General features: G+C 41.9%; 1 protein-coding gene across 11 annotated transcripts in view; it reads right to left on the bottom strand.

Moving 5' to 3' along the window:
• sanbr (SANT and BTB domain regulator of CSR) overlaps positions 1 to 26,032 on the bottom strand; it is a 148,699-nt gene that overhangs the window by 4,798 nt on the left and 117,869 nt on the right. For all 11 annotated transcript variants that reach the window (XM_069931525.1, XM_069931524.1, XM_069931523.1 and 8 more), the window contains 5 exons: positions 16,628 to 16,727; positions 14,452 to 14,528; positions 4,729 to 4,757; positions 4,001 to 4,068; positions 2,176 to 2,267 (listed from right to left, as the gene is read on the bottom strand). In XM_069931525.1, the coding sequence (XP_069787626.1) occupies positions 2,176 to 2,267; positions 4,001 to 4,068; positions 4,729 to 4,757; positions 14,452 to 14,528; positions 16,628 to 16,727 (366 nt within the window). The remainder of the gene's footprint in view (positions 1 to 2,175; positions 2,268 to 4,000; positions 4,069 to 4,728; positions 4,758 to 14,451; positions 14,529 to 16,627; positions 16,728 to 26,032) is intronic.

Here is a 26,032-nt window from a genome sequence, read left to right as displayed (position 1 = left end):
AACGCCCTTACCCAAAACCGTATCTTTATTTCCAACTCGACTTTTTTTTTTCTTCAACCCACATCATCAAATCCCTGTTAAATTAGTTTCAATCTGCTCTGCTCTCTACCAGCATACTGCCCCACTCCTGTTGAGATGTATCTCACCTGACATGCAGAGGTTCTACTTTCCCTCCACCATGTTCCAAAAGTCTAATTCAGCAATCTAAAGTCCTCCCTCTTGAAGCATTACAATGCCTCAGGTTCAAATCTGGCGCTGTCTGCAAGGGGTTTGTACGTTTTCCCCATGTCTGCTCCAGCTTCCTCCCAACCTCCAAAAAGGTACAAAGTTTGTAGGTTAATTGGTGTGGCACAGGTTCATGGGCAAGAAGGGCTTGTAGTTCTAAATTTAAAAATCATTTACAGTCTCTATTCATTTATCTTACTATTTCTGTCCTTACTAGGAAATTAGTAACATCCCAGATTATTGTATTTTAAGATCCTGCTTTTTTAATCTTGTTCCTAGCTCTCTTTGCTCTGATGCAGAACCCCATTCCTTTAATAATACCAAATGTGGACCATGACCTCAGCATGCTCTGCAACTTCCTTGACCATGACACCAGGAAGGCAACAAACCATCCAGGTATCACATGCTGACACACTGGCAGGGGTTCCATAACTGCTGTTTCACATTTCCAGCATCCAAGGTTTAATCCAGACCTCAAGCACAGTCTCAGTGGAGTTCATATGTTCTCACCTCAGTGTTCCAGTTTCCTCCCTAGATTGGTAGGTTAATGGGCCACACTACATTTGTACTTGTGGATAGGTGAGTCTAATAATTTACAGGCAGTTGAAAAAGCTTTCTGTGAACTGGAAAGTGATCCATGTTTTAAGGAAATATATTTATAACCATAAAAATAACTGTCTGTTGACTCCCTGAGTGTGCTCTTGATGCTGGTTGCACAATTTGGTTAATTGCACCAGTCTTCAATGGAGAAAAATCAGTCAGGCAGATGAATTCAGGATACTCCTGCATTATAATCCCATCTGATTCTCCTGGTCTGGTTGGTAGACACCCGCACACTTCAGTGGCAATATAACAATGTCTAACCTTACCATCCAAAAAATCCTTAGCCTTGCACTATACAACTTTCCATACAGCCTATTACATTCGACAGCAGTGACCCATCATTCCTTAACTTAGTAATAAATATTTATTTCTTTACTCTTATAACCATATAACAATTACAGTACAGAAACAGGTAACCTCTAGTCCCACTTGCCTGGACCCTGCCTATAACCCTCCAATCCCCTCACATCCATGCACTTATCCAACTTTTTCTTAAATGACAAAACTGACCTTGAGGCAACCACCTCTTCCAGAGAGCCATTCCGCTCAGCCACCACTCTCTGAGTGAAGAAGCTCCCTCTCATGTTACTTCTAAACTTTTGCCCCTAACCTTCAACTCATGACCCCTCGTTCCAATCTCCCCTACCCACAAAGGGAAGAGCCTATTCACATCTACTCTATCTATTCCCCTCATAATTTTATATACCTCTATCAAATCCCCCCACAACCTTTTATGCTCCAATTAATAAAGACCCGGTCTAATCAATCTTCCTTTGTATTCTAGATACTCCAATCCAAGCAACATTTTAATAAATCTTCTTTGTATCCTCTCTTCCTTATTGATATCCTTTCTATAATTTGGGGTCCAGAAATGCACACAGTATTCCAAATTTGGCCTCACCAACGCCTTGAATAGTCTCTTCCTGAAAAGGTAACATTAGAATTCAATTAGTCTTTCCCTTTGAAGGAAAGGATGTGCTCAACCATCTTCAATGAATGGAAACAAATATTTTAAAAAACTTATCCCTGATACATCTTTGTTAACCAAATTCATGCATTCAATTTTTATCAAAGTAGCAAGGTGAACTCATGAATAAGAACCAGAATACACCTCATTCAAGATATTCGGTGAACAGCCAGGACTTGAGAATGTGATCATCAAATAATTAAATAACTAGTAGCAATAATTTGTAGTTTTGCTCCACCTCAATCACCATCCCCAAAAATAACTTTTCCTATTAGACAATACTCAAACATTTTTTTGACTAATTTTTCAAATTGATGAACAGATATGATCACATATCAACTTATACATGGCCAGAAGATGCCAATAGAAACTTAACTCACCTCTTTTCCTTCTTTTGCCTTGGTGCGATCAACTTTTTCTCCAAATCTTATTTTTGTCAAATGTCCAATTATGTCAACCATCCTTCGCTGGTCTGAAAATTAATTTCAAAAAATTTGTTTCTGCATTGCTTTTTGCAAATGTAATTAAATAATTCCATAGAGAAAATAGAAATTTTTACTCTGGCTCCAAGTATTTGGAAAGTATTACTGGCTCATGCAAAGGAAATTGATGTTAAAATATATTAAGATTATTACTGAATTGTTCAGTAATTATCTTTAATCACTAAAGACACCGGCACTGGTCTTCAAGTTGATATTCTAAATTGGAGAAAGGCCAATTTTGTGGAAATGAGAAAGAATTTAGGAAGAGAGGATTGGGATAAGTTGTTTTCTGGCAAGGAGGTGTTCAATCAGTGGAAGGCCTTCAAAGGCAAACTTCTGAGAGTTCAGAAGGTTCAGACACTAAGATATTCATGGTGAAGTAGTGAACTGGATTCAACAATGGCTAGATGGGAGAAGCCAGAGAGTAGAGATGAAGATTGCTTCTCAGACTGGAGGACTGTGACTAGTGGTGTGCCTCAGAGATCGGTGCTGGGACCATTGTTGTTTGTTATCTATATCAATGAACTGGATGATAATGTGGGAAATTGGATCAGCAAGTTTGCAGATGACACCAAGATTGGAGGCACTATGGATAGCGAGGAAGGCTTTCAAAGCTTGCAGAGGGATCTGGACCAACTGGAGAAAAATAGTCGATGGAATTTAATGCAGACAAATGTGAGGTGTTGCATTTTGGAAGAACGGAACAAAGGGCTCTGGGAATACAGATACATAATACCCTGAAAGTGGTGTCACAGGTGGACAGGGCTATAAAGAAAGTTTTTGGCATCTTGGGCTTCATAAATCAAAGTATTGAGTACAGGAGTTAGGATCTTAAGGTGAGGTTGTATAAGACATTGGTGAGGCCAAATTTGGAATATTGTGTGCAGTTTTGGTCTCCAAATTACAGAAGGATATTGTCAGGTCTTCAGGAGTTGGGTTACAGGAAAAGATTAAACAGGTTAGGACTTTATTCCTTGGAGTGTAGGAGAATGAGAGGAGATTTGATAGAGGTTTACAAAATTATGAGGAGTGTAGACAAAGTAAATGCAAGTAGGCTCTTTCCACATAGATTAGGACATGGCTTTGGGGGAAACATTAGGGAAAACTTCATCACTCAGAGCGGTGGAGTGTCAATCAAGCTGTCATCTAATGTGGTAAATGCAGGCTTAAGTTTTAAGAATAAATTGGATAGATACATGGATGGGAGAGGTCTGGAGAGCTTTTGACTGGGTGCACATCAGTGGAATGATGTTTCAGCACAGACTAGAAGGGCTGAATGGCCTGTTTTCTTTGCTGTAGTGTTCCATGGTTCTACTACTGACAGAACAATTGTACCACCTGCCAACTGTGAATATTTATTACCTTTTTTTTCTCTCTTTATGATAACTTATGTTGTGGATTTACCAAGTAAGACTTTTTACTGTATCGAATTGAGATACAGCGCAGTAACAGGCCCTTCTGGTCTATGACCCCACGTCACCCAAATACATCCATAAGGCCAATTAACCTTCTAACCCCATACGTCTTGTAGGAAGAAACCCTCAAAGACCTTAAAGACAGTGGCTAATTTGAACCTGTAATAGCATTGCGCTGACCTTACTGCCTTACATCTGCACATTTTATTTGTAAATGACGATAAACTTAGTTACATTCAATTTGTTTATTTGTATTATTTACCAATTAACAAGTATCTGAACTATTTACAATACATTAGTAGATGTACCTTCCTCTCTTTGGGCATCCTGGTTATATCTCATTGAGCGATTGCTGTCCCACTTGCTTTTCTGAAAACTAATATAAACAAAAGAAATCATTATAAGATTTTCTTTTAAAATCTTGTACAGAAATTAAGAGAAATTATTCCCAAAGTACTCTGAAGTCATGCCTCACTTCCAAACTCACTTTCCTCTCCCAAATTTGTAATGCTGCTTCTCTCTTCAACTCTTGATCTGATGACACTCTATTCCACCTCCACTTTCAGTGTCTTCATCCAATATTCAGTTCTGAATGAACAGGAATTCTCTACAAAACCATTTTCCTTTGCTCCTCCATACCTTTCAAATGCTTACTGAGATATTATCCTTCCCACCAACAGTCTCAGACTGTTTGTGGACTTAATTCCTCCCGCAGGACATCTTATTTAAGCCAGACACCCACCCTCAATAAAAATTGCTGGCTGCATTCTGTCCTAGATAAAATGCAAATCACTTATTATCCCAGTTCCTGCTGATTCCTGTCAGCAAGAGGCCTCCATTCTTTGCTGATAAGAGCATTACAGTACAGGCCATTCAGCCTACAATGTTATGCTGACCTATATTAGATGTTTTACTAATGTTTTACACACTTTTACATACAAGGTGTTCAAACTCAGTGAGGATGAATACTGAATTCTATTTGTTAACTTCAATGTATGCCATCAAAAATAAAACCATATGAAAGCAAGATACTGACGTGAAAGGAGATCCATCTCGAATAGACCCCTGGAATGAAAAAAAAACTTTAGACTCATTTAGATTTGGTATTATTTTATGTAAATAAAGAACAATCAACCCTTAAACATGGATCTACATCTCAACTATTTATTCACCTTTGTTCCATACTCTGAGAGATTGATTTTCTAAACCCAGCTACACAATATTTTTGGAGCAATGCATGGGAATTTGGATCACATTGTCCCAGGGTTAACCATCTCCAAGTACTTCCAGGACAAGATCATTTTCCAGCATTGCTTAACTGGAATGCTTTTCAGTTAAGTAAATTACTTTCCTTCATCCATTTGGTTACATTGACTGAACCTGATCCTGAAATACCATCTCATTAAAAATCCACATTTCCCAACTCCCAACATCCTTCCTCATCAACTCATCGGGCCACATATACTTCCCCTTTTACACAATCCTGATTTGGCATCACCTCCATCTCACAACTTCAGACAATGTGGGCCTGATGCTAGATCAAAGACACCCCACTCCTGACCCTGTTACATCCTTTGTTGCAAGGCGCACCCATTTTCTCCATCCTCCACTTCCTTCCCATCTTCAAATGATTAACTATTGGTCAAAGAAGTATTCTACATTTCCATTCTTTTTGCTGAATACTTCCTGCCCAGTGTATTTAACTGCAGATAAAAGTAAATTACAAAAATCTGCAGACACCATGGTTGAAGTAAAAACACAAAATGCTGGAGAAACTCAGCTGGTCAAACAGTGTCCTTTATGTAGCAAAGGTAAAAATACATAACTGACATTTTGGGCTTGAGCCCTTCATCAAGGTATAAAAGAATGTCGGTAGGCGTTCAAACAAAAGGTTGGGGGTGAAGGGGGTGGCAAAGGCAGGTTTCGCAGATTGAGAGATCACTTCGCTGAGCACCTGCTCCCTCTGCCACAAGAGACCTCCCAGTAGCCAACACTTTAATTCCTATCCACACTCTGTGATGGAATTAAGTTATTATTATCTTTACTAAGAAATATATATAATTTTCCTAAAGTTATTTTGTGGGTGGTCAGGGACATACAGACACCATAGACCACACATGTCAAACTCTGGCCCGCGGGCCAATAATTATATTTGGCCCACAAGATCATATCAAAAATGTATTAGAGGTGGCCCGCTGGCCGCTGCGCCAGTATAGCGCATACACAGTAACCGCTGTGTCCCAGGGTAAGAGAGAGAGAGATAAATCCTGGTCCTTGAAAAGTAGTGGTGGGTGGTTTTATAAACACGCTGTCGTGTCCCCCCGCCCACTCCCCCACCGCAGCGCGGCCTGGCCGGTGTCAGGGGAAGCCAAGGCCACTTCCCACCGCCCAGAACCCCAGTGGCACAGCGTTTTTTGGAGCTGCAGATGGAGTCGGGATGCCGGAGGGAAGATTAGGGCTCCCCACCGGGCGATGGGGGCGCCGGCCGCCGGCTGCCCTGCGCCTTCCCACCGGACCAGCGGTGGGTGCCCGGAGTACACGTGGAGAGCGAGACTGGTCGGGCAGGTAGGGTGGAACCCCCCGCCAATCTTGGGAGTGGCGTGGGCTGGATCGGGATTAGCCACGCTTACCTGCTCCTCCACCGCTGACCGGGATCCCAGCGCGGTCCTGAGCGCGGAGACTGCCCTGGAAAGGTCCTGGGACACCGGTACGGAAAGAAGAGCAGGGTCCGTAGAACATTACAGATCAGAAACAGGCCCTTCCTCCCTTTGACTCTACCTCGTGAAAACCCAACACTGGAGAAACTCAGCGGGTTAAACCGTATCCTTTATCCAGCAGAGAGGTACCTGACAATGTTTGGCCCTTGATCCCCCTCATCAATGTATGAGCGAAAGTCTGTGGTTCTCGTAAAAACACCAGAAGGGAGAAACTTAGCAGGTCAAAGGGGGTCCGGGAGAAACTCAGCAGGTCAAAGGGGGTCCGGGAGAAACTCAGCAGGTCAAAGGGGGATCCAGGAGAAACTCAGCAGGTCAAAGGGGGGTCCGAGAGAAACTCAGCAGGTCAAGGGAGGGGGGTCCGGGAGAAACTCAGCAGGTCAAGGGGGGTCCGGGAGAAACTCAGCAGGTCAAGGGAGGTCCGGGAGAAACTCAGCAGGTCAAGGGGGGTCCGGCAGAAACTCAGCAGGTCAAGGGGGGTCCGGCAGAAACTCAGCAGGTCAAGGGGAGTCCGGCAGAAACTCAGCAGGTCAAGGAGGGGTCCGGCAGAAACTCAGCAAAGTGGGGTCCGAGAGAAACTCAGCAGGTCAAGGGAGAGGGGTCCGGGAGAAACTCAGCAGGTCAAGGGGGGTCCGGGAGAAACTCAGCAGGTCAAGGGGGGTCCGGGAGAAACTCAGCAGGTCAAGAGGGGTCCAGGAGAAACTCAGCAGGTCAAGAGGGGTCCGGCAGAAACTCAGCAGGTCAAGGGGGGTCCGGCAGAAACTCAGCAGGTCAAGGGGGGTCCGGGAGAAACTCAGCAGGTCAAGGGGGGGTCCGGCAGAAACTCAGGGGAGGCCTGACCTCGCCAGGACCGTTGCCCACTCCCCCTCCCTGCCGCAGGCCGACCCGCGACTCACGGTGACGGGGCCGCTGATCCGCCGAGATGCCGCCCTGCAGCGAGAGCCGATGCCCCCACACTGTCGTTGTCCAACCCGATCGCCCGCAAACCCCGCCCTCCCGCACACAGGCCTGAGTAAGGATTATGAACTTTAATCTCAGGATAAAACGATCTTCCAATAGTTTCATGTCACAGTGATAAATATATTCCTGGTTAAAAATGGTCCTGCACCTGGATACAAGCTCATTAGGCATAAAACTTGAAAAGTGTGTAAATCAAAGGATATCTGTACCAATGGAAAAAGGGCATGGCAAATAACCCTGCTAGAGTTCATGCCCACAATCAGTCACCCATTTGATTGTTTCAGGAATCATGTTATTCTCCCACATTCTCAATAGCCCTTAGATTTTACTATTCGACAGCACACTAGCAACATTTGACAAATCCTCTATAGAGAAATATTATTTATTGAATATTTTATTTCTCATTTGTTAATGCTTCTGGAAAGAGTTTATCCAAAACTATTATTAAACATTTATTTTAATAAGAAAAAGTTTAACATTACATATGTTGAAAGAAGAGAAAACATGCAGATGTTGATGAAAATTTTCAATAAATATTTAGTTCGGCCCTCGACTTAGTCCAAGTTTTTAATTTTGGCCCTCTGTGAATTTGAGTTTGACACCCCTGCCATAGACCCTTACAAAAAGAAACCGGTTTGAGAGATGAAATGTCTACTGGTTCATTGTTGGTTGTCAGTAACAACTGTATAATCTGTTCAAACAAGCAGGCTTTTGCTTCAATGACCTGTGTAGGCAGATCAGAGGCACTGGCTTGTAAATGCTTTTGAAAGAGAAGAACTTAAAACAAAATCAGCAGTGGGGGAGGAGGGGCGTGGCCATGCAAAGGACCTAGTCAGACATGGGTTAGAAGGGCTCTCCATGAAGAGTGATTAAAAAGACGATTCAAAGTTACCAGACTAAAGATTTTACATGCTAAAAATAGAAAATGACGAATAAGAAAAACAAGACCCAAAAAAAACTAAGGCTGAAGAAGTTCAAAAGTCACCGAAATTGTCAACAGAAAGTTCACAAGGGATTGGTGAAGAAGATACCACCATGATGTAAAGCGGACTCAAATAGATGGCAGGTCTACACCTGATCTGCAAAAGCTGCTGGAAACGACGGAAGTATTGAGTGAACAATTTTCTAAGTTAGAAAATGTACTGTTAGAGGTGGCAGACAAAATATCAGTAATGGCGATGGCACTTGAAAACCTGACGACTCAGGTGGACCAGGTGGAAAATAAACTGACAATGGCTCAGGAAAACCTGAAGGCCCTGAAAGAAAATGCAATGGCATTGAAACTGGATAAACAACTGCCCCTGGCTAAAATCGACAATATGGAGAATTTCAGTAGAAGGAATCAGGTCTGTATTATTGAGCTCAAAGAAGGGACTGAAGGGTATGACCCAGTGGGGTTCTTTGAGGAATGGATTCCACAAATGTTGGGAACAGGAAGTTTCAAAGAAAACTTGCTTATGAGAGAGCCCACTAGATCCTCAGCCCCAGAAGACCAGATGATCAAAGACCATGATCGGTCCTGTTAAGATTTTTGAGTCATTGGGATTGGGAGGCAATACTAAGAGCAGGGAAAATAACGGCCCAATTGAGTTGGAAGGTGGAAAAGTATTTATTTTTCCAAGACCTTAATGTGAACTTGGTTAAGCAAAGAAAGGAATTTGATGGCGTCAAGTGACAACTACGAACACGTAACAAAGTATTCAATGCTAACCCAGTGAGGTTGAGGATTGGCATGTTGGAGGGACATTGAAAATTCTGTAAATCTCCAAAGGAGATAGATAGACATATGCACAAGGTTTATAATATGGGGACCTCAGAACAGATTCCAGAAAGAAAAATAAGAAAAAGACAAAGTGAACTGTGAACTTAAAATTCTGAATAAAAGTAAAGAGAGTTATATTTTGAATAGTATTTTATTGGTTAATTAAAGTAGTATTGAAATGTATAAGGAGAGCTTGGGAAATGTATAAGGAGAGCAGGGTAGATACCCAATTTAAACGGGTTAATAATATGAGAGAAAGAGAGTTTTTACAAAATGGCGCCAAAGTTAAGGAGAGGTTTTTCTTTTGGATAGTACCGCAGACTTCTGGGGTTTCTTGTTTATGTCACCGTCAGTGTAATGAAGGAATTTTTTTTAATTGAATATTTTTTTAAAAGAGGGAAAAAAAATCATTGTAGTTTATGAATAAGCAGAAGGGTCATATGACAGAGTTGGATATGTGTAGACATGAATATGAGTAAAACATTAAAAATTATTAGTTATCAGTTTAAACAGACCCATAAAAAAGAATTTAACATTTATGAAGTTCACCAGGCTTTGGCGCTTGAAAGGTAAATGGTTACTGCTCAGGAAGATTCTTGTCGGTTTTCAGAGAGAGATTTGTTGTTCCAGGACATCCACAACGGATTCCTTTTTAATCAGCCACTTCAGGGTCTTGCTGACGAAACTTGCCCCCTCAGGGTTCTCCAGATGATAACCTCTTTCTTTCAGGTCATCACAGAGTTTCTTTTTGTTTTTCTTATTTCAAGAGAAACTAAGTGAGGCAAATGGCTTAGTTATGGAAAAGATAGGGATAAGTAAAGAGAGGGTTTTGGAGGTTCTAGGGTCAGTAAAAGTGGATAAGTCTCCTGGTCCTGATGGGATTTTCCCCAGGATGTTAAGGGAGGTCAGGGAACAAATAGCAGAGGCATTGTCCGTCATTTTTCAACTATCACTGGAGGAGGGTGTGGTGCCGCAGGATTGGAGGGTTGCTCATGTAGTTTCATTGTTTAAAAAAAAGGCATGAGATGTCAGCCAAGTAATTATAGGCCTGTAAGCTTGACTTCAGTGGTAGGGAAAGTTATGGAGGGTATTCTTAGCGATGGTGTGTATAAATATCTATATTAGCAGAGACTGATCAGGTGCACCCAGTATGGGTTTGTGAAGGGGAAGTCATGTTTGACTAACCTTGTTGAGTTTTTCAAAGAAGTGACAAGAAAGGTGGATGAAGGTAGTGCTGGGTAGGTCACGTCTCCAGAATGGAGGACCATCGCCTTTCCAAGATCGTGTTATATGGCGAGCTCTCCACTGGCCACCGTGACAGAGGTGCACCAAAGAAGAGGTACAAGGACTGCCTAAAGAAATCTCTTGGTGCCTGCCACATTGACCACCGCCAGTGGGCTGATGTCGCCTCCAACCGTGCATCTTGGCGGGCAGCAACCTCCTTTGAAGAAGACTGCAGAGCCCACCTCACTGACAAAAGACAAAGGAGGAAAAACCCAACACCCAACCCCAACCAACCAATTTTCCCCTGCAACCGCTGCAACCGTGTCTGCCTGTCCCACATTGGACTTGTCAGCCACAAACGAGCCTGCAGCTGACGTGGACATTTACCCCTCCATAAATCTTCATCTGCAAAGCCAAGCCAAAGAGAGAAGAGAAGAGAGAGTTGATGTAGTCTATCTGGATTTTAGCAAAGCTTTTGATAAGGTTCCACATGAAAGGTTAGTAAGGAAGGTTCAGTCACTAGGGATTAACAGAGAAATAGTAAGATGGGTTCAGAGGTGGCTGGAGGAGAGACAGCAGAGGATCATGGTGGACAATTATCTGTCAGGATGGAAGCCTGTGACGAGCGGAGTACCTCAAGGATCAGTGCTAGGTTCCTTGTTCTTCATAATTTATATTAATGATTTGGAAATGGGGTGGTTAACTCGGTAAGTAAATACGCAGACGATACAAAAATAGGGGGAGTGGTGGATAGTGAGGAAGATTTTCAGGGATTTGGTTTGTCTGGAGAGTAAGATGGCAGATGGAATTGAATGTAGAGAAGCGTGTTGTTCTTCATTTCGGTAAAAATAATAAAAATAGGACATATGTAGTTAAGGGGAGGACATTGGGGAATGTACAAGAACAAAGAGATCTTGGAGTTATGGTGCAGCATTCCTTGAAGGTGGATTCCCATGTTGACAGGGTGGTTAAGAAGGCATTTGGTATGCTAGCCTTCATAAATCATAGCATAGAGTATAGGAGCATTGTGTTCAGTTGTGGTCTCCAAATTATAGGAAGGATATAGATAAGGTGGAGAGGGTGCAGAGAAGATTTACTAGGATGTTGCCTGGCTTAAAATTCCAAGAGTACAGAGAAAGATTGAAGAGGTTAGGGCTTTATTCATTGGAAAGTAGATGGTTGAGAGGGGATTTGATAGAGGTGTTTAAAATTATGAAGGGAATAGATAGACTAGATGCAAGTAGACTCTTCCCTCTGAGAGCAGGGGAGATTGAAACAAGAGGACACAAGTTGAGGGTAAGGGGCCAAAATTTTAGGAGAAACATTTGAGGATGCTTTTTCACTCTGGGAGTAGTGGCTGAATGGAATAATCTTACAGAGGAAATAGTTGAGGCAGAGTCAATTCTTTCATTTAAGAGGAGGCTGGATATATACATGGATAAGAGGGGGTTAGAGGGTTATGGGCAGAGAATAGGTGGGGGAGCTAATGGAGTTGTTTGAGTGAACTGGCGTGGACTTGTAAGGCCGAGATGGCCTGTTTCCATGCCATAAACTGTTATATGGTTATTAGAGAGTCATACCTCTCCTCTTGCATGAACCACAAGGGCTTTGATCAAGCTGAACTAAGCACTCACAACCCGTCTTCCAAATGGGGTTTTCCACAAGCTTTCCAGCTTGTCCTGTTTCAGTCCTAACTACTGCTGGTGATGATAAAATTGCTAAACTGAAATCCCTCTCTCTTTCTCTCAGAGAAAGAAAACCTGTTTACTCTCTCTGCTTGCAAAACCGCATGACCCTCTTAGAACAGCAAGTTCCACTCCAGTCAGTCTGCGGGTCCGACAAGTTCTTTCATCTGTTTCCTTTTTGTAAACAACAACCCATTAGTGAAGTCTCTTGGGTACTCTCCAAAGCTTTTACAAAGGCTCTTGGCGCCGATATGTCTAGCATTAGCAGAGCTCTAGTATTTAAAATAAGATCTGTTTTAAACTGTTTGTATGTGACCTACACAAAAAAATCTGCCCAATTTATCTCCCAAAAACTTATCTATATACAATACAAATACGACATAATCGGTCATAATATAAATGGGGGGGATTAAGACTGCTGGATTTTTAAAATTATCTAGAAGCCCAGGCAATGTTCCTTTCATCCTTTGTTGAAGAGGAGAGCTCTCCCTCATGGATTCAAAGAGGATTACATACAGTAAGGGATAGGGCAGTGAAGGATTTTGTTATCAAATTGAATGTTAAATGAATTTTTAAAAAACAGATAACCCAATTTTAATACATATGATAAAAATTTAGCAAGAGAAATGTATTGGAAAAAAGATGGGGATATCACCAAAAGCACCACTGTGCCAGAATTAATTATTGCCCATGAATTTGGGTAATAAAATTCTAAAAATTTGGAATGAGAAAGGAATTAGGCACATTGAAGAGTGTTAAGAGGAAGGGCTACTTATGTCCTTTGAACAGAAATATGACTTGTCAAATAGAACCTTTCACTGCTTTCTTCAATTAAGGTCCTTCTTGATGGAAGGACCTTCAAGTCCCACCTTCAAGTAATGAAGTAGAAGGGGTGCCTAGGCTGGGAAATACACCTACATTTATTACTAGGATACATCTTGTTCTCCAAGGCAAAAGTGCTAAGATGGGCCTACAAAGGTCAAGAAAGAGGTGGGAGTTGGATCTAGGAGTTATAATACCAGCGGAGTGTTAGTTTGACAGGTGTTTGGGTAGTACAACATCAACAATCCATGCAAGATATTTTTACATCAATAATATCTCACACCACAAAAACTGCAAAAATCAAAATCTGAAATATCCAAAATGTGCTTCACATGTGACTTTGAAAATGGAACCTTTTTACATGATATCATGATTTTTACATGATATCACTGAATCACTAACAAGAATAATAGGACTGTCTTTCCCATGTGACCCAGAGCTGTACCTTCTGGGCTATCTTATGAACGCGAGCTACAAACTGACTAAATCTCAAATTCACTTTGTTAAAATACCTCGAGCTAAGAAGTGTATAGCAATCACCTGGAAATCCGACTCTCCTTTTGTTATTGCTTAATGGGCCTCAGAGTTATGTAGCTGTATACCCATGGAGAAAATTACTTACAGTTTAAAGAATAAATATGACACATTCATTAAGAAATGGCAACTGTACTTGGATTATATAAGGGGTCCAATTATAAATTTGACCCTTTGAATTGTGTAAAGAAGTGATAGCACCAAAAAAGGATTATGAAAAATGAGAGCTCTGACAGTACATGAAATTATATTTTTGTATTTGTTTGGGGAGGGAAGGGGGTTGTTGTGTATAAAAGTTTAAAGATTGAATAAATGTATTTATGGAAAATGAAATATTAAAAAAACCCAAAATCAGCACTGAGATCATGTCACACAATTGACACTCCAAAAAAGCATCTTTAATATTGCACGAGTTTCATCTGAAATCAGAAATGCAGTAGCCTTCAGTGAGGGAGGTACTGTTGTGTTGTATTCTCCTTGTCAAGGGAGGTAAATAAAATCAGTGGTCTTGAAGTGAAAGAGCCACTTCACTGTCTCTGTCAAAAGAGGGCAGTTCTCTCATATACATATTTTTAAAATGATCCCTTCACATAACCCTTGTTTGGGTTTATTGAAATCAATGTGTAAAACAAGTTCTGGAACCTCAATGGTCTAGGTCATAACACACTCTCATACTCACGTCTGTCCCATCCGGATCATCCGCAGATTAGAGGAACAACACCTATTTTCTGTCTGGCCATTCTCCAGCCAGATGTCACTAACGTCGATTTCTCTGCTTTCTCCTAAGCTGATCGCCTTTTCTTTCCCCTCCCCTTTTCAGTTCTCCCCCTCCCTTACCCTTTATCGCTGCAGTCCCCTCCCTCCCCTCCCCCAAATCCTTTTGTTCGGATACTTCCTGACATTCTTTCGTATCTTGATGAAGGGCCCAAAATGTTGGTTATGTATTTTTTATCTTTGCTACATAAAGGACACTGTTTGACCAGGTGAGTTACTCCAGAATTTTGTGTTTTTACTAACTTCAGATAACATCCACTTCAACTTTCCCCATCAATCTTTACCTTCTCTTTTTTCTGTGTAGTAGGAGATGAAGCTGGCTTCTTTGTTCGATTGATAATTTTCTTAAACTTTCTTGTACCTGTATTGGAAGGAAATAGCAAAGTTACAAGCCTGAAGATTCTGCTTTACTGGAAGCATGCAAATAGAAATATAGATCAAAGCATAGTCTCATAGTACATGTTGAAAGCAGATCAACATTTCATTTTTAATCAATTTGTCTAAGAATAAATAGTCTGCCTTCAGCTTTTCAATAACAGAACAGTCACCAGGTGATTTGCAACTTTAAAAAAGGCTTCAAAAGAAATGATTTGATTGATCCATAGATTAATTGGCAAATGATTGATTTCTGAAAAGATTGTAAAATTCACAATACAAAATACTCTTAGACCACCTTCACTGATTTTTGTTTTAGGAAACCTTAATGAAGATCATGGTCCTCCATTTCCAGCGACACTCCCTGCTTTCTTTTCACTCTAACTGCATTTACATTACTTTGACAACCTTGGTCTCTGACCTCTCTCATGCATTTCCCTGTATGCAATTTAACATACCTGTTTTCTCACTTTTACTGTTTTGATAGAGAATCTGCGACTTGAAATGTTAGTTCCCTTTCCACCAATTCTGCCTGACCTGCTGTGTGTGGCATTTTGCTTCAGAGCATCTAAAACGTTATTATCCTGCAATGGTTTTGAGTAAAACACGAATGTCTTGTTCTGTTAATTTGCTGCAGTACTCAATTTAAAATTACTACTCTCAATATTTCATTTACTGCTATAAATATCTAGTCTTCACAGGTTAATATAACATATGCTGGCTTAGATTGTACATTAGAATCTTAAAATTTCACCTCCCCAAGTACACATTCTCTAGATGATCAATTTTATTATTGTTGTGGCAAAAGATAGGGTGAGAGGCATAGATAGGGTAGACAGCCAGCACCAGCTTCTTAGGGCAGGATCAGCAAACACCAAATGACATAAGTTAAGGGAGGAAGGTTTGGGGGAGACATCAGGGGAAATTTTATTTTTAAAAACAGAGTAGGGGATGCCTGGAATGTCTTGCTGGGGATGGTGTTGGAGACTAAAACACTGGGGGCATTTAAGAGACTCATAGATAGACACATGGATAAAAGAAAAATAGAGGGTTATTAGGTAGGGAGGGTTTAGTATTTTTTTTAAACAAAGGAATATGGGTCAGCACAACATTGAGGGCCAAAGGGCCTATACAGTGCTGCATTGTTAAATGTTCTATAGCTCTGCTTGCCTCAACACAATCAACCAAAAAGAAAATTACATTTGTATTGTACCTTTCACAACACTTTATCCCAACATGTTGTACAATTAATTTTTCATATGCGCGAGCATTTGAAATGCTGAAACCAATGTGACCAGAGAAGTTATTTGAAGAGCTATTTACCAGCACCATCAATTTCCATCTTAACGAGATCATTTATTTGTAATCACAAGACTCGCCCCACCAGGTTCAGGAACAGCTGCTCCCCCTCCACCATCAGACTCCTCGACAACAAACTCAATCAGGGACTCATTTAAGGGCTTTTACCTGTGCACTTTATTGATTTTCTTCGCTCTCCCTGTATTGCACAGTTTGTTTACATTCAGTATCTGTTTACAATTCTTTTGATTACATGTTCACATTGTGTACATTTTATTTTTGCACTACCAGTTAAGGATAATTCCGCCACACCCACAGCAAAAAAGAATCTCAGGGTTGTATGGGAATGTCGTGTATGTACTCTGACAATAAATTGGAATTTCTTTATGGAAGATATTGAATGCAGCTTTTGTGACTGTGTCTGCTCATATGTACCCCAGATATGCACAAATACAGGAACACAATCCTTTATCCGGAACCCTTGGGACAAACAAACTGAATTTCGGATTTTTCCAGATTTTGGAAAGCCCACCTGAATTGTGCTGCCATGTCCACCCCCACCCCCTTCCAGTCGCCCGGCTGTCTCCCCCGACCGTGGTCCAGCCGCCGGTCCCCCGGCCGCCAGTCCTCACTTGCCAGATTATGGAGCTTTCCGGATTTTAGATGTCCGGATAAAGGATCGTGTACCTGTATCAACAAATATCTATTTTCTTCAAGATGGCATTGATAAGTAGTGATGTCTTGCCAGCAGCATCATTTTTAATCAATTTTCATGATAAATTATACCTTGCTTTTTGGTCAATTCCTCTTCATCTCCTACTTCATCCTCAGTTATTTCTGACCCCGTTGTATACTCTTCATCTTCAGAATATAGTGCTTGCTGTTTCTGAAAGAAACAAAATGTTATCCAACATTTTTGGATGTCCAACAGTGGCTTTTATAAATATTAATACATAGAACAATACTGCACAGAAAAAAAAAGCCCTTTAGTCTGTGCAAGACGATTATTCTGCCTCATCCCAGACCACCCATTCCATACCCCTCCTGTCCATGTACCTGTCCAAATGTTTCTTAAAATGTTAAAATTGAACCTGCATTGACCACTTTAACTGGCAGCTCCTTCCATATTCCTACCACTGGTTACTTGAAGAAATTCCCCCCAATATTCCCCCAAACTTCTCTCATGTTATTTGGTTTGTATCTCACCTACCCTCAGTGGAAAAAGCCTATTTGCATTTATTCTATAGCCCTCATAATTTTGTATACATCTATTAAATCTCTCCCCCATTCTTCTAAGCTCCAGAGAATAAAGTCCTAACCTGTTTAACCTTGCCCTGTAACTCAGCTCCTCAAGTCCCAGCAATATCTTAGTAAATCTCTGCACTCTTTCAATTTTATTGCTATCTTTCATGTAGTTAGGTAATCAACACTGCACACAATGCTCCAAATTTGGGCTCACCAATGTCTTAGAAAACTTTAGCATAACATCCCAACACCTGTTCTCAGTAATTTGATTTAAAAAAATCAATCTGCCAAAACTTCTCTTTACAACCCGTGACACCACTTTCCCAGGGAATTATGTATCTGTATTCCCAGATCTTTCTATTCTCCCACACTCATCAGGGCCCTACTGTATACTGTACCTGTCCAAATTGGTTTGTCCTTCCAAAATCCAACACCTCACAATTCCTACATTAAAATCCATCAGCCATTGTGCAACCCATTTTTCCAGTTGGACCAAATCCCTCTCGTAAGCTTTGAAAACCTTCCTTGCTGTCTACTACACCTCCAACCTTTGCATCACTGCAAATTTGATAATCCTATTTACCACATTATTAATTAGATCACTGATATAGATGACAAATAACAAAGGACCTAGCACTGATCCTTGAAGCACACTACTAGTCAGAGAAGCAATCATTCACTACCACTCTCTGGCTTCTCCCATAAAACTAATGTTGAATCCAGTTTAATCTCTCACCATTAATTCTGAGTGACTGAACCTTACAGATTAATCTCCCATGTGGGACCTTGCCAAAGGCTTCGTAGACAACATTCACAGCCCTTCCTTCATCAACTTTTATTGTAACCTCCTTGAAAAACTCAAAGATTGGTTAAATATGACCTGCCACACACAAAGCCAAGTTGATTATCTCAAATCAGTCCCGGACTATTGTAAGGTAAAACATCATGAGATGGGAATGTGTAGGGAGTTACCCTGTACAGGGCAGTAACAAGAAGGGGAGGTGTCCTTGTACTCTTGTTAGGTAAAACATCATGAGATGGGACCGGAGAAGGAGTCACCCAGTACTAAGGAGTAACAGAATGCATCCTTGTACTTACAAGATAAGAGAGACATTGATGGATTGAGAGGCAGGAAGCTAGCAGGGAAAGGATAGCAACAGTTTAAGAGAGACACTGATGGATTGAGAGGCAGGAAGCTAGCAGGGAAAGGATAGCAACAGTTTTAGTCATTGGACAAGTAATGATATGATGATGTTCTAAGCATGTATCCAAGGGTATAAAAAATCACCATTTTGCTGATAACGGCAGAATGCATTCTCCGACTAACTTGGTTGGTCGCAAGTGTTACAATCCGGTAATAAAGAACAAAGAACCCTGATTTCGACTCAGCCTGGTGTTTGTCTCACTCATTCATGAACAAAGCAGACTTAACAATTTGGTGACCCCGACGTGATGGGTGAGTGAACACTGGACGACGGTTTCTGTTTTTTCTGACAATCATCTCAGCCGGCTGATAAAAAGGTCCAGAGAAGCCTGTTTTAACAAAATTCTCTTTTTTTTTTAAAAAAATCTTTATGATTGTCAGTAAGAACTGGAGATCGGACAAATTAGACGACCACAATTGAAGGTCGCATGCCAGGATTGTAACACGTAAGTGATTACAGACAAGATAAAAGTCCTTAAGGTGTTTGAATGACATTTATTAAGTGCTTCGCAAGAAACTACTAGAGTTTAAAAGTCTTTATTGTGTCGTTGCAAAGTCCAATAGAGTGAGAAGGTGGTCTATAAACAATTGAGGACCTGAGTTTTCTGCCCTAAACTGGTTATTAAGAGGAGAAATCTCCCACGTGAAGGTTGGGCTTTGAAAGAAAACAAAGGTTCAGGCTTATTGGCCTCAATTGTATCTGAGAGACTGACTTATAAATGTCCGGTAGGTATGATAATGTCTGTACACTTGAGAAGTTAAGAATTTATTTCCCCAATTCGCCGTGGTGGAATACCACAGCAGACACTAGAGACCTTGAGACAACAAAAAAAGTACTCAGGGACGCCTGCCTGGTGAACAAGAACGACGACAGAAGGCTGCGACAGCTGTGTCCGGATCAGGTAGGAGATATTAATGAAAAAGTTGACAAACTCCTAAGAGACACCCAGTTTATTCGAAATACTTTTGATAAGTTAAATGAGGGTATTCCCAACATCACCAAGGAGATAAAGTTACGTAAATTCATAGATTGGTACAGGGAAACAGGACAAAAGTATAGCCCAAATATTTGGTTTTCTAGTTGTAATTTAACTTTCAGACCCCTTTGGGAAAACAGAGAGTGGAAAACGAGCAATCAGAGTATACAGGACAGTCTGAAGTCAATTGGAGGACAAGACTTCGAGACTGTTCTTTTAAAAGATATTAGTCATCCAGCTTGCAAGGGGACATTTTTAAAAGCAATTTTCGTTGACATAGATCCCCTAAACGGACAAAAACCTAAATTAAAACAGGCATTAGAAAGCGGTCCCGCAGCTATGGCTGTACAGTTGCCTGCTAAGACTTTTGACCAAGTTATTAAGGAAATTAATCAGGAATTAGAGGAGCGAAATACCAGTAATGCGGCATTGGAAAAACAAAAAATGCTCCGAAAATGTGTAGACCGCTGGAGGAAGAGGGGTTGGTTACCCGGGGGCACTGAGATGTTCCTGACAGGTGAGGAAAAAAATTTAAAAACGTAGAGGCTTAGATAAGCTGGAAGAAACAAAACACAGAAGGGAAAGGAAAAGTGCCTGTTTCCAGTTTCCAGCCACGAAGTGTCCGGGTTTGCTCTCTCCCTCCCTCCTTTCACCCTCCCCCCTCTCTCTTCTCTCCCCCCCTCTCTCTTCTCTCCCCCTCTCTCTCTTCTCCCCCCCCTCCTCTCTCACCCACTCCCCCTCCCAATCCCAATCTGTGGCGGTGCTGCCCTGAAATCCCCAGGTTGGGCAGGGCAGAGAAATACAATTTGGTTTTAATTTTGTGCCCACAATTCCAGCTCCGCATCAAATGGGATCCTGTTTTATCCTCTCTCCCTCCCTTTTTCCCGCACCCCCACCATTGCGGGATCAGGGCAGACATTGTGGGCTGACGTGTAGCTCACTCGAGCTGGGAGGGAAGGAAGGAGTGATAGTTCCCAGTGGTGGGAGACCCAATCTGATCCAGACCAGTGATCACAGGATGAGAACCTTTTAAAACCTTTGAAACGAAAGTGTTAATCTGAAGACTTTTCTCCCAGTGGGGCCAGTGCAAGGCATTTTCTCTCTCTATCTCTTGTGCTCTGTGTATCTGCTTCTCTATCTCTTTCTCTCTCTCTCTATCTCTTTCTCTCACTCTCTCTCTCTCTCTCTCTCTCTCTCTGGCACCCCAGATGGGATACTGGAGTCACGTCCCTTATATCCAGATATTGAGACACTGGGGTGTGACAAGAACCTCGGGAATAGGGACACATCAGACGAGGTACAGGCCCCTTTAATAAAAATAGAAGGGGGAGTAATAGATGTAGAGACCCCTCTGGAGTCTAAGAAAATAGAAAAGGAGTTAGAGATACAGAAATGGAACATGAAAAAGGTTCAGGATAACATTAAAAACTTAAACAGAGATATTAATGTGCTGGGGCAGATCAGTGAGGATCAAAAAGAATTAATGGTAGGTGTATTGAAGGAAGTGGAAAAGATAACTACAACACTGTCAGGAGAAATTAAAGCTGAAGGAATGGTAATAGGAGTAAAGGACGAAAAGTGTAGTACAGATGAGGAAACGAGATACGATCCACCATGGGAGGAAAGTAAAAGGAAAAGACTCGGGAGGGAGAAAAATAGACATGCCTACCTGGACATAGTTAGAACAAAAGAGAAAGATGTGAAACAACTAAACTATGGCCGAAAAGATTATCTTAGAGATGAACGTGACCAATATACCTTTGACCCTGAGACATTGGAAGCTGATAGGGACAGTGACAGTGACGAAGAAGAGTCAGAACAAGGTGGGATAAATAAATGCATGCCAAGAGTAAAGAAGGAGCAGAAATCCCCTAAATTGAGATATCAATGCCCATTACTGATCACGGGACGGGGAACTCAAAAATATGTACCCTGGTCACGAATGGACTTAGGGAGTTTAATGAAAAAACTACCTCCGTTGAGTAATGGGGCTAGTCCATGGATTTCTTGTTTTGAGCGAGAAACCTGCCAAGAACAATTAGCACTCGCAGATGTCAGAACTATCATGATAAAATTAAAGGCAGAAGGGGCCCTGAAGCAAATAGAGAGAATTGTAAGAAGCAGTAAATTGGGGGATGAAATAGAATTTAACCCACTTCGGAATAAATTTTGGGAAGCACTTAGAGAAACATTTCCTACACCCTATAGTTTGGATGCCTTGGTAACCCTTCAACTAAAGGAAGGAGAGACTGCACACGAGTATTTCACTCGAGCATGGGACTTATGGGAAACAGGGACTGGAGAAAGACCCGACCACAGCCCCTTAGGAAGGGCTCACTTTCGTAATGGGATAATAAACGGACTACCTGCTACGGTTCAAGCAAAATTAAGGGACATTGTGGGATTAGAGACAATGTCAGAGGATTTGTGGAAAAGACACCTGACACATGCAATCAAACGACATCGTCAATCAGAGCATGCTAAGTCAGAAAGTGCGTCCCAGAAGGAGGTGGACAAAACAACCGATAAATTGGTGAGAGCCATAGAACATATAGGGGTTAAATTAGCGGCCCAACAGATAGTCCCACAGGTCATGGGGCCAGTGATAAATCCGGGACCCCAAGTAAGAAATGGTTGGGAAAGACAGCTAGGTACAATGTATAGAGGGGAACATGCAGTATGCTGGTACTGCCAAAATCCTGGACACTACCAGCGGAACTGTCCGGAGGCTGGGAGAGCAAGGGGAAAAAGATTACCCTCTATTAGAGGCTATCGGGGAAGAGGAGGAAACTTAAGAGGACAAGCAAGGGGTAGGGGTGGACATATTGATGGGCCCCAGAGAATCGGGGGGTGGCAGAGTGATCAACAAGTCCAGGCACCTCAGTGTAATGACTATATTGAGGAAGGTGCTGAATTTGATTATTGAAGGTGCCCTGGAGAATCAAAAATCACGCCTCCCTGGGAGCCACCAAAAATTTGGGGGACGGTAAATGGAGAAAAAATTGAATTTATGGTTGACACAGGGGCAGCAGTTACGACAGTGATTAAAAACCCCCAGGGAGCACATTTTCGGGCAAAACATTATCTACAATAGGATTCTCCGGGATAAGGGAAACACAGCCCTATACAGATAACATCGACATGACATTTGGACGACAAAGGGTTAAAACGCCTGTCCTGGTTGTGCCAAGTTGCCCCATTAATTTATTAGCAAGGGACATTCTTACCAAACTAGGAATAACCATACAATGTTCTGAGAAGGGCCTTCGGTTAACATACCCAGGGGATACAATAAGAAGGGGAGGACAGTTTATAGTAATGACCCCATCTAACGCTTCAGAAGACTCTGTGGAGGTTAGTATTTTCTGGAGTCGGCTACTGTATGATGAACCAGGCCCAGGGCTGATTAAACAGTTTTTTGAGTGGAGGGCCAGTATTCCACGGTATGGGGATTACCATTATCGACTAGATCCTATGCATGTTACATTAAACTACACCATCCACCCGGACCAGGAATATGAGGAGAGGTGGGACTCTCTAAAAGAAGGGAAGACAGAAACGATACATTGTCCATTTATCTTTGTAGGTAAGGAGGGAATAGCTGCTATGGTTGTCATGACAGAAGAACAAATGGAGTGGTTCTGCTTAGGAGTAGAAAGTGTGCCTCATGTGACCTTGGGTATTGACAAAGATCATCACGCTCGACAGCTGGGTCCGATGGTAAAGGAAGCGATAGGGTGTGAATACAGGCAGACAGAAATCCCGGAATATTCCACCTCGGAGGGAGGAAAATTTGTCAGACTGAATATTGAAGCATGGGACCAGGTTGTGAATGAGAAAGTAGAAAGAGACCGAGCCATAGAAGGAGAAAATATTGATCACAGAGACTCAGACAAATATCTTTCTAATCTGAGTCCACATATATGGACAACGGGGCCCTATGATGTGGGAGTAATAAAAGGAGAGGTATTTCTAGAATTGGCCAACCCCGGGCAGAAACCAATATGGAGAAAACAATACCGCTTGTCGCCCAGTCAGGAGGAGGGTATTAAAGGAACGATAGAAGGGTTAATGGAGTCAGGGGTTTTAAGGGCGGCACCTGACAGTATGTGGAACACGCCCATCATGCCTGTTCCCAAACCGGGTAGAAAAGACTGGAGGATGGTACACGACCTCCGGGAGATTAACTTGGCTACCAAGACCATCGGGAGACCAGTCCCAGACCCATATGTAGCACTTAGGGCTCTGAGTCCGTAGCACGAATACTATACTGTCATTGATCTGGCAAACGCATTCTTCTGCTTGAATTTAGCTGAGGAATGGCAAGACTGGTTAACTTTCACTTACCAAGCACATCGGTACACATACACTAGATTACCTCAGGGTTATAAGGACAGTCCAGGACTGTTCAATCAGGCCCTTAGCGAAATCCTAATGAAATTAAAGCTCCCGGAAGATGTTACACTGATTCAGTATGTAGACGACCTACTATTAGCAGGGAAAACGCCACATGGGTGCCTGACAGGGCAGCCAAACAGGTTACTGGTTATCATGAACATATACAGGGGATGATTTTGAGGTCCCATAACAAAAAAAAATGAATCTGAAACTAAGGAGACTTGTAGCAGATTGAATGACTACACAGATGAGTTTTGTGGAGGAAGAGTGCTGTACAACTGGCTCCCCGCTAACTGGGATGGTCGGTGTGCTCTAGTAACCCTTAATGCGCCAGTGCTGATTGTCAAAAGGCAGGAGGGAGACGAGGATTCCCTAGAATTGCGCCACACAGAGAGTTGGCTGTGGAGAAAAAGGAGGAGTGTTGGACTCTTGGGGCCGGGAGGAAGGAACGCTGATGGGGTATGGATTGATGCCATTGGCCAAGCCCGGAATATTCCGGACGAATTTAAATTAGCCGATGAGATTGCAGCTGGGTTTGAAAGCTTTCCTGTTTTTAGTGCAATATTTCCCATCACTGTAAATAAGAATGTTAATAGGATCAACCTTATTCACTATAATGTCCAGCGCCTTGCAAATTTGACCAGGGACGTTGTTGAGGCAATACATCAACAACTGTCAGAAACTTCCCTTATGACACTTCAGAATAGGATAGCGATTGATATGGTCCTGGCAGAGAAAGGTGGAGTGTGTGCTATGTTTGGAGATCTATGCTGCACTTCTATCTCTAATAACACAGGGCCAGATGGATCACTCACTAAGGGGTTAACGAAACTTAGGGCATTGGCGAAAGAATTAAAAGCCCAGTCTGGAGTCTCCAATCCTGTTTTATCCTGGTTACAGGGAGTGTTTGGGAGATGGAGTACATTGTTAGGACAACTTTTGCTGGGTTTGTTCATTTCTGTATCAATTTTTATCACTTGTGGCTGTTGTTGTATTCCATGCATTCGAACGCTGGTCACGAGGACCATAGAGACAGCCCTTGCTGACCGTGATGAACTGCCTCCGAAATATCAAGCTGTGCAGGCTGTGGAGCAAGACTATCTCACATTACAGGAGACGGAGAAAGTTGCTGAGATCGATCTGGAGTCTGAAGGGGAATGTGATGGGAAGGAGGGATTGTGAATTAGATTGTTACACATATAATTTTAACCTTGCTTGTAACCCAAATATTATAACATTGATTGTAACACAAACATTATTAATCAGATTGTAGAACAAGTATTATGAATTAGATTGTAGACCATATGTTAACTTGGGAATTTACTAATGTACGGGGGGTTAGCTAGTTTTTTGCTTGGGGGCAAATGGGATGAAACTTGTAAACGGGCAATGGGATCGGGGTGACGGATGGGGGGTGTACGCAAAGGAGGGTTGGGGGAGCCCTCGCCCACCAGCCGAACTGCCCTGTGAACAGAACCCGTATAGAGCTTGGCAATAATAGGCGAACTAATGTAACGCGGTGGTAGCATAGTCAGGGCGAGATTGTCCTCTAAAGAGGACAAAGGAGGGATTGTAAGGTAAAACATCATGAGATGGGAATGTGTAGGGAGTTACCCTGTACAGGGCAGTAACAAGAAGGGGAGGTGTCCTTGTACTCTTGTTAGGTAAAACATCATGAGATGGGACCGGAGAAGGAGTCACCCAGTACTAAGGAGTAACAGAATGCATCCTTGTACTTACAAGATAAGAGAGACATTGATGGATTGAGAGGCAGGAAGCTAGCAGGGAAAGGATAGCAACAGTTTAAGAGAGACATTGATGGATTGAGAGGCAGGAAGCTAGCAGGGAAAGGATAGCAACAGTTTTAGTCATTGGACAAGTAATGATATGATGATGTTCTAAGCATGTATCCAAGGGTATAAAAAATCACCATTTTGCTGATAACGGCAGAATGCATTCTCCGACTAACTTGGTTGGTCGCAAGTGTTACAATCCGGTAATAAAGAACAAAGAACCCTGATTTCGACTCAGCCTGGTGTTTGTCTCACTCATTCATGAACAAAGCAGACCTAACACTATCCAAATATTTGTATATTTGAACTCTTAGAAAACAGGTGCTCCCCTACTTACAGCAGTCTAAAGTTACTGTGGTTCAAATCCATGCTTTCAATTTCAAATTCTGATTTGTTCCCATGCTCGAGATATGGCAACATGGAGTATTGTATAGCATACTCTCTCACGATGCGGATTCAACTCAAACATTCTTCATGCCCAGTGTGCTTTCAGCTGTGTAGGTTAATGGTTTTTACAATGTGGAATAAAGACATTCAAAATTTAATTATAAAAAATGGTAGGTATTCTTTTTTG

Source organism: Narcine bancroftii, chromosome 4 (assembly GCF_036971445.1).
Source record: "Narcine bancroftii isolate sNarBan1 chromosome 4, sNarBan1.hap1, whole genome shotgun sequence".
Taxonomy (NCBI): domain Eukaryota; kingdom Metazoa; phylum Chordata; class Chondrichthyes; order Torpediniformes; family Narcinidae; genus Narcine; species Narcine bancroftii.
Note: the sequence above shows the minus strand (reverse complement) of the source record. Positions and strands in the feature narration are given on the sequence as shown.